Raw genomic sequence first — 9,278 nt, forward strand, 5'->3', positions numbered from 1 at the left:
CTTTCACCTTAATACTCACCCTCACTGAATTATAATGATCTATAAATGCATTGAAAACAGGTATAACATTTTATTCCTTACAGTGTGACTAATATCTTGTAGCACATTGGATACGCCTGGCAATGTCTGATGAAAGAGATTGTCAGAGCCTAAGGCAAGTCAGGTCACTGGGGCTCACTCTTACCTTTTTCCTTTCCCTCTAGGGAAAGCAGATACATAGATAGAATTTTAGCAAACTTCCCAAACTCCTATCTAGAAATGTTCCACGCCTTCTCATTGTCTTAATAAATCATTTGCAACGTCTTTATTTATCTCTACTATATTGAGTTCATCATAGAAATTATTAAAAGAAGAGCTGTCCTACCTTTTGTGACAGCATGGATGGAACTGGAGACTATTATGCTAAGTGAAATAAGCCAGGCAGTGAAAGACAAATACCATATGACTTCACTTATAACTGGAATCTAACGAACAAAATAAACTAATAAGAAAAGTAGAACCAGAGACATGGGAACATGGAACAGGCTGATAGCTGTGCGAGGAGAAAAGGGAGGGGGGAATGCTGGAAGGAAGGTGGGGGGACTAATCAAAGAACATGTGTGAATCACTAATGGATATGGACAACAGAGAGGGGATTCACTGTGGGCTAGAGGGGTGGGCTAGGTGGAGGGAGGCAAAAGGGAAAAAAAGAAATTGGGACAACTGTAATAGAATAAATAATAAAAAAAATAGAAATAAATGAATAAAATGTCAAAGAAAAAAAGAAGAGCCATCCATCCAATGGAATGTTGCCCCTCCCCTTACCTGAAATGGGTACTGTCTCTCCACAGGGGTCTGCTCCTCAAGATTGACTTTCTCTACACATCTGATTTTCTTAATTTCAATTGATCCTTTTCTGCTGCCTCTTTTCTAAATTGAAAAACAAAATATGAGATGTTTCATGTGATACACACTGGTGCACAAAAAAAGTGTAAAGTTAAGGTTATGCTTGGGAGGGAGATTGGGAGATGGGGTGAGCATATGAGAATCATTGCAATTCTTCTATAATAGTCAAAAATCCAATGGCAGCAAAATATATTTTCTAATATGGACACAAACTCATAGATGCCTCCCAAAGCAAGTCTTCAAGCACCATTTAATAATTTTGTTTGATATTCTTGAAATACATTTCAAATCACCTGCCATATAGTTAATCTACTCAGGAAAATTAAGATTTAACTTCAGTAAGCATTTTCATTTTGTTTCAATTTTATGGCAGTATTTCTACTGTGGTAGTTCTCAACTGTATAGAAATAGTTGTGTTTCTAACATTATGTTAAGGCAGGATTTCTCACCGTTAGCACTATTTGGGGCCAGATAATTCTTTTTGGTGGGAGGCTGTCCTGTGCATTTTAAAATGTTTAGCAGCATCCCTGACCTGTACCCACTAGAAGTCAGTAGCACACTACTCCCACCAAGTATGACAACCAAAAAACGTCTCCAACCGTTGTTAGATGTCCCCCAGGGGGAAAGTCACCCTCAGTTGAGAACCACTGTTCTAAGGTAATTTGCAATTTGTCTTTGTAAAGTTAGCCAATGCTTTAACATCCTTTATTCTTGAATTAATTACACCTTGGTTAAGGAAAGACAAATGTGATAAGTGAGTGCAAGTTGGTCTTTACTGTGTAAGCTAAGGAATCTGATATTTTTTTCATTATGATTAAGCACTTTGTGGAGCCTTAATAAAAATAAATACTATAAAAACAATGGAATAAATAGGATCTCACCATTTTGTCATATTCATAGTAGGAGAGGTTTGTTTTGGTCAAAACAAAAAGCCGTTCTTTGTAATTATTTGGTGACATTTTCTTCTTTTGCTGTGACCTTTTGAGAAGAAGTTCTTCTAGAATGGATTTTGTATCCATATTGTCGTCCTAAATAAAATAAAATAACTAAAATGAGTATTTGAAGCATCTAGCTAGGTTCTCTTTTACTTTCATAATTTTTATTCAACTATTTCTCATTCAGGGATAATATAAATAATACAATTTTTAAAGTTAGATTTAGGATTATAGAGGAGAAGTAACTAAGAAGGCTCTTAAATAAACATATAGCTGAACTTTTTTCCTATTGCTTTGGCTTTGAATTTTATAAATGTTTTAATTTTTAAAGCATTTTATGCATTTTACTCATTGCCTACTCTAGATCATAAATTCACCATCTTCATGCTACCTGCAAGGCCAACTCATCTAAATTCTCCTTATTCCTTAAGCATTCTATAGGCATTTGTTAAACTGAATTGGATAGAATCAAATTTTTAAAAATTTGAACTCACCATGTCTAAAGTAATTGATCAACTGAAATTTCTCACCATTAATGTGACCGGCTGTTTGACCAAATTACCTAAAGCACTGTGAGACACTGATATCACTGTAAATAATGCCCACAGCCTCTGATCACGATCATATCTTTAACATAAAGGACATGGGTTTACTTTTCAAGAGTTCTGAGAATAAAACACTTAAAATGGTATCAGAAGAGATAAAACACTAAAAAAAAAAAAACAAAAACTTTATAAACTAAAAACACTCTTTTCCTTCCCAAATCATATAAAACATTAAAACAAAGTATTTCTGGAAAATAAATGCATTACTTTTCTGATTCTTCTAAGATTATTGCTTTATCCCCTAGTCTGATATCAGGTCTGATCATGAAAAGTGGTATTCAGCAGTATGCCACAAGAGAGAAACTTTATGTTCTTTGCTTTGTGAAATCACACCATTACTATCAGTCACATGCCTAATAATTACCATCTTTCTTTGTTTATTGATAATCTGAATGAAATTAACTTTACTCACCTTATGTTGGAAAGAGCCGAAGTGTGTTTGTGGTTCCTTACCTTCAACTGTCAAGCTCTAAGCAAAAAATTACTGCTCTGGGGCACCATTACTCATGTTCCTTCTGAAGTTATTTGCTTATTTATCACTCTGGATCAGGAAGCACCCACATGGGCATTGCTCTATCTAAATGAAGGTAGATGCCAAGTGAACCTGTCCAATCACTAATGGGCATTTCTCACTGACCCGGGAATATGGTGGGCCCAGTATGGCAGCAGAATGGGAAGAAAGGTAGCCTAAGAAACACAGCTTGGCATTGAACAAACCATAGTTCTGCCCAGCCAGCTTCCCTCCCAACATAGACCACACCACTTTAGAAATGGGAATCAAAGAAATCAGCTTAAATTATTTATTTACATAGATCAGAAGACTATTAATCTCACAAATGTTCTCCAAGGTCATCATTTTATTTATAGGCACAAGTAATAGAAATCTTATCCATCAAATTTAATAGAGTTTTGATCACTTTTTGTTTTGAATGTTGTTTTATCTAGGGGAAAAGGCATTGTAAAATTCTTTTGCAAACATAGAATATGCTTCTTGAATACAATGGGGGCTATTCACCATGGTCACTGGTGTCTTTACCCTGGACAGGGCAGAGATCAGGGTGTAGTAAACCCACCAGAACCCAAGGAGGCAGATAACACACCTACCTTTCACCTTTGTCTCCAGTAAAAACTCTACACATATGCCTGTTCAGATAAGATTAGTTTTTACACCCTAAGTCTATAGCTGAAAGAGAATTTGCTTGAAGACTTATCAAAACTAAGGTTCTACTTTTTGTTAGTTAAAGTCCCCTTTTGGGCATATTTGTAAGGCACTTTTGCGTTTTACATTTCTACATTTAAAAATTAACTAAATAAAAAGAGAAAACTGTGAAAACTCTTGTCAAATGTCTTTTTTATCCACAGCTAATAATTACTCCTCAAAGCAGAGTGCTAGTTAAATAGATCTAGTTAATAGAACAGAAAGGTTATTTTTCAAATTTTTTCAGATGCTGAATCAACTTGTAATATTAAGAACACTGTTTTGAAAAGGCAAATCCCAGTGTCTAAGTTGATACTCAGCCTTTCCCAGTATTGCATGATGATACACGCACTTTTGTGTTTATAGTTCTTTCACATTTATCACATTAAGGATAGTATTGGGGGGAGGGTTTACCTAAAGATTAATATGGTGAGTCACAGAAACCATTGACAAGTGAAATTCACAAAGTTGCCTCTGTCTGTTGAAGGGAAGAACATTGACTATAAAGGAAGGTATCAAGTCCACAAGCACATTCTCTAATAAATCTCCAAGGGTTTATGCATGCTGTTGTGTCTAAAGCAATATAATTAGTCAGATTTCAATGAAATTGTTTGTTCCCAAATCCTGCCCTTTGTGAATTTTTGGCTTTCATTTTAAAAAATTATATGTGATATATGTTTATTCTGCAAATTCAAGAACTAGAGACAAGGAAAACAAAAAAAAATTGTTAATATTTTGGTAAACATACCTTCAGATTTTTTTCAAGTATAGAAATGCATGTGTTTATTTTTACAAAAATCAGTTCTCATGCTATACATAGGGTTTTGTAATCTGTTGTTCTTATGTAACACACGCAGAGCCACATGTCTTTGAAGTACTTCAAAGTTCCACTCCTGAAGCTGGACTCTCATGGTTCCTAACAAACCTGAAGAACCCCACTTATGTGACTCACAGTTTTGTCATCTCCAGATCAGTTTTAAGGCAATACCTGGTTCCTGCTTAAGTTTGGACCTGCCTTTCTCCTTCTATTTGTTTCTGTCCCTTTCTTGTACTTCTCTCTTCTCCTAGATTAGCCTAGATTCCAACATAAAGACATTTCTGTGGCCTCCCTTGGTGAAGAAGGTGAGAATCAGTGGTGACTGATTTTTAGAAAAGTGATGTCTCTTGTATTAGGACAGTAAGGCAACAGGGACCAGGTGCCACTGTTGACTCAAATGCCTGTCCGAAGACTAGCAAACTTGGCTCCGCCTACATTTATTTAAGGGAAATTCAGTTCGGATGGTAAAATAAATAAATAAATAAAAATCATAATTTCTAAATAAAATGAGATCCTAAATCTATTCAGTATTAACCAGAAATCTATTTCCATGGAGGAGCTAGTGGGATGTGGCTGGACTCTCATATTACCACCTACATAGAATAGACATTAATTTGCTTGCCAAATAATAGCTCAGGCTACCTATTTCCATAAGCACATGAAACTAGAAAGAGATTAAAGTGCAACAGAGGCCAAAAAAACCCTGACAGTAATCAATATAGTATTTTCTATGAGGAAGTGAGCAACTATTATGTACCCTATAACATACATAAAGGATGCATGCTGAATTAACATGGGTTATTTAGCATTTATAAGGAAATTATATTATGAGAATAAGGAATTCAACTGTGTAGGTCTATTCAACACACTTGAATTTGAGCCTACAGTATGCTCTGAGTGACAACAAACAGGTTTGAGAGCTAGGTTTCATAACTGGTTAATATGCAAGGTTGCTGTAGGGTGGTAGACTCAGAAGGCTTGGAGGAGGTGATACTATTGTCATTTGTGAGCTGCGTCACCCTGACCGAGCCTCTCCCCTGCTTCAAATGTCAGTTTTCTGATCTGTAAAGTGAAATGGCAATGGCTCTTTCATTTTATGTGATGTAAGTGAGAAATCTTATGTGAAAATACCAGGCACACTGTGGGCACTGAATCATGATTAAAAAAGGAGGTGGAAGGAAACAACTCAATTGCTAGAACAGAGTCTGTTGTCTTTGCTATGAAAGGCCAGAGAAAGAAAAAGTTGTTCTTTTTCTTAAGATAATCAAGAAAGATGTTGTGGAATGGAGGGCATTAATATTGGACCTTGAAGGGCATGAATGATTGTAGTAATAATAATCCTAGCTAAGATTTAAGGAAAGGAAGGCTCATCATGTGTCAAGCACTACTTAAAGCACCTTAAAAATATGCTTTCATTTACTGGTCACAACCATCCTATTGGGTAGGTTGTAACATCCTACGCTATGAGGTACACAGCCACCCTACGGAGTAGGTCATAACACCTCAATCCTGTGGGGTGAGTTGTAACCAAGTCCCCCTATGGGGTAGGTTATAACCTTATTTCCTGCTTATAGCTGGTGAAGCTGTGACAGATAGTAAATTTCCCAGGTTAAACTGCTAGTGTGGTGGAACTGGGATTTGAATCCAGGCAGCCTAACTCTACAGCACATATTCTTGACCATGATGTTAATGTTAGAGAAAGCCACGCCAGCTGTGTAATCCTGCTAATCAGAAAAGGCTCTAACCTAGATATATGAAGGCAGCCATAGAATACCAAAGCTGGTGGGAACCCTAGAAGTCATTTTATGGATGCAGTAACTGAGCCCCAGCAGCCTTAAGTGACTTAGCCAGAACTGCAAGGATGTGACCTGAGACACACAGCCCAGGGAGCCAGATTTTGGTGTCTTTTTGAGGCACTGTCCACACCATCATGGCAATAAATAAACTAAAAGAGATCTATAACACCCTATAGCCTTGCATAAATTTGAGTATTACCAGACCCATGCGAGGGACCTTTTATTGGAAATAACGGAAAGATGTGGCCTATGAATAATCTTTCAGCAGGAACCTCCAACATGGTGTTAAATAGAAAAGCTCTAGCCCACATTTCGAAAATAGGTAAGAACATACAACTCAAGAGTTGGAATAAAATCTAAGCAGTACAGAAGGGGGGCAGGAGGTAGGAAAGGAAGGGAGAAAGGCATATGTATTTAAACGGGGTCATTGAATAGTCCTCTCTACCAAAAAGTATTCTCTGACTGGCTCAGGATGGTGCCCTTAAAACTTTATTCTTTAGAATTGAGAGACGAGAACAGCAATTTCTTATTCCTTTAATTGATTTAGTTATCCTCTCTTACCTTACATGACATTTAGCTAAAGGTTTTGGTAGGTGTCAAGATATTAAAGTAATCCATGTTGTGGGGGGCCAGTTAGTGGAGGAGGAGGAGGAAAGGCAATATGCTTCAGGTGAGGACTCAGGGGTGGTGGTGGGACTATGGAAGGGAAAATGGACAGCACTGTGACAAACTTGATCTTCAAATATTTGCCCAGGCCAGGCCTGCTTTCCTTCCTGCTAAGTAACTGAACAAAATATGATGGTAAATTAAACAGGAACAAAAAGCTTAACTCAGGATCAGGCAAATTGGTTCAAAAGTATAACTCTTAAGATGCTGGCCAAAGACAAATACCAGCTCCACAGAACCCTCCAAGTCCCTCTTTCACATGATGTTATGTAGAATAGAGAAAGCTACAATTGTTTGGGGATGATATGGACAGAAATCCGTTAACATTGACACACAAATTCTCAGCATTTTGAAACACCAATACCTTAACTACTTCAAAATGAACTTATGAAAAACAGGCATTTTGCAAAGGCCATTTTTGCACAAAGAAGGCAAAAATTCCAATGTCATTTTTGTTAGAGCTAAACTTTGCATTAGGTATGAAATTTATCTGTAATGCCCCACAGAACTTTTTCAAGCCCTTCCATCTTTAAAGCCACCTCTTTCCTTCTCCTTTCCCTTTTCCAGGGCATTCCTCTGGGCACCTTCCTTAAGAGAAAAGCACAATGTGATAAATCTTTGTCCTAATACCTTATACTGATTTAGTTTAACACATAGTACTACTTAGAGAATACAGGCGTTCAAATTCCTACTATGTCTCCATGCAACCTGACATGTTACTTAACCCTGCTAAACCTCAGCTTCCCCATCTTAAAGGGAGTTAAAAAGAAACGAACAAACAAAAAAAACACCTCAAAGGGTTAGGAAGAGTAAAGAGAAAATGGCGGTAAGATACCTAATACACCAGTAGATGTTTCAGAAACTCCACCCTTTCCTTTCATCACTCTGTAGGCAAGTTCTTAAAAAAGACCACAGTAAAGTTTAAAAATGAAATGACCCTCAACATAAAATCTCCCTTCCCCCCAGCTCCTGAACCTGAGAGATAATGGGAGACAGGAAGGTTCCCCGTGTATTCTGTAGTCAATAAGCACTTGCTCTGCAGGTCTGTTACAAGCTTTCCGTCACAGAACTGGACCTTAAAATCAGGTTGAACAAGCCCCTTAGTGACTGTGTATTTGTGTCACCAGATTTCTTACAAACCAATGTGAGATGTTAATCAAAATGTCTTCCCTGGACCGGCTGCATCAGCATCACCTGTGAGTTCGTTAGAAATGCAGAGTCTCAGTTCCCACCCCAGATCTAGTGCATCAGAATCTGAATTTTACTGAAATCTCTAAGTGATCTGTGTATATAGGAGATTTTGAAAATCACTGTCCTAGACCACATTATAGTGTACCACTTTTTAAATCCAATGAAAACATCACAGCCCACAAGAATTTTCAAAAATATATGGACATGGGTACAACTTATGATTCACCTCCCTCCCACCTTTCTATTTCCATCTAAAATACCCCTAAGTCTCTGATTTAAGGAGACTTCAGGAATCTATGAATAAACATCTGTAGCTAAAATAACATCATAGAAACAAAGAGAAAAGAGAAATGACTACCATTTCTTTGCCTTTCAGAAGCAGTTGTGAAGCCAATATGAAAAGTCATGGAAAGGCAACATGTAAAAAATAGTAAGGAGAAAAATCAAAGGAAACAGCACAAAGCTAGAAGGAGCTGGTGGTGATATATATACAATCTGACAGTTGCCCTGAATAACATTTTGAGCTGGGACGTTGGGGATGGGGTGCAAATTACATGGTCCCCTCCAAAGTCCCGGAGGAGCCCCAGCAGCTTCATATTCATAATTTTTGTATTTTTAAAAGCTGGATCTCCAAATTTTGTGAACTTCGGGCTCTACAACACCCAGATCTGAACCTATATTCCTGTAAGAGATGACATTGCATAGCCACCTGCCGCTTAAACGCACCATTTTGGTCTGTTCTGCCGCCCGGGTCCACCGCAGTGAAGTCAATCTTCTCTTGCAGGGACACAGCCCCACTGCCCTCCTTGCAGCAGCAGAAAGTTGTCTCACATTTTCCCGGCTGCCGGGTCAGAAATGACTACATTACTCAGTGCCCCCCAAACGTTTATTGTCCTGCAAGGCCTTACACAATCCCACAGGAAACCACGCTCAACACTTAGCCAACACTTGTTGATCTAATTGAATGCAACAAAAAACGGAGACAAAAGCCTATTTCTTAAAGGTTCCAACTTTGATAACCCCGGCTCCTGCTTTTCCCCGGCAGCTCTCGGGTCCAAGTGATAACCCTGCCTTTGTTTATTGAACTCGATGCTGGAAAGGACAAGAAAATATCTCTGCAAAAGCCCATTTCTGACGTTGACTTCTCTCACATGAGTCAGGAAACCATGAGGTAACGCCAAAGTG

The 9,278-nt window shown here is 37.9% G+C and overlaps 1 protein-coding gene across 1 annotated transcript in view; it reads right to left on the minus strand.

Moving 5' to 3' along the window:
* The window catches only part of BMX (BMX non-receptor tyrosine kinase), a 46,208-nt gene extending 37,273 nt beyond the window's left edge, over positions 1-8,935 (minus strand). The window contains exons 1-3 of the mRNA XM_090263890.1: positions 8,820-8,935; positions 1,767-1,913; positions 805-909 (exon numbers count right to left, since the gene is read on the minus strand). Of these exons, the coding sequence (XP_090120016.1) occupies positions 805-909; positions 1,767-1,913; positions 8,820-8,822 (255 nt within the window). The 5' untranslated portion in view covers positions 8,823-8,935. The remainder of the gene's footprint in view (positions 1-804; positions 910-1,766; positions 1,914-8,819) is intronic.
* Positions 8,936-9,278: the final 343 nt, after the last annotated feature.

This window comes from Furipterus horrens, unplaced genomic scaffold, assembly GCF_987537825.1.
Source record: "Furipterus horrens unplaced genomic scaffold, mFurHor1.1.pri manual_scaffold_17, whole genome shotgun sequence".
NCBI lineage: Eukaryota > Metazoa > Chordata > Mammalia > Chiroptera > Furipteridae > Furipterus > Furipterus horrens.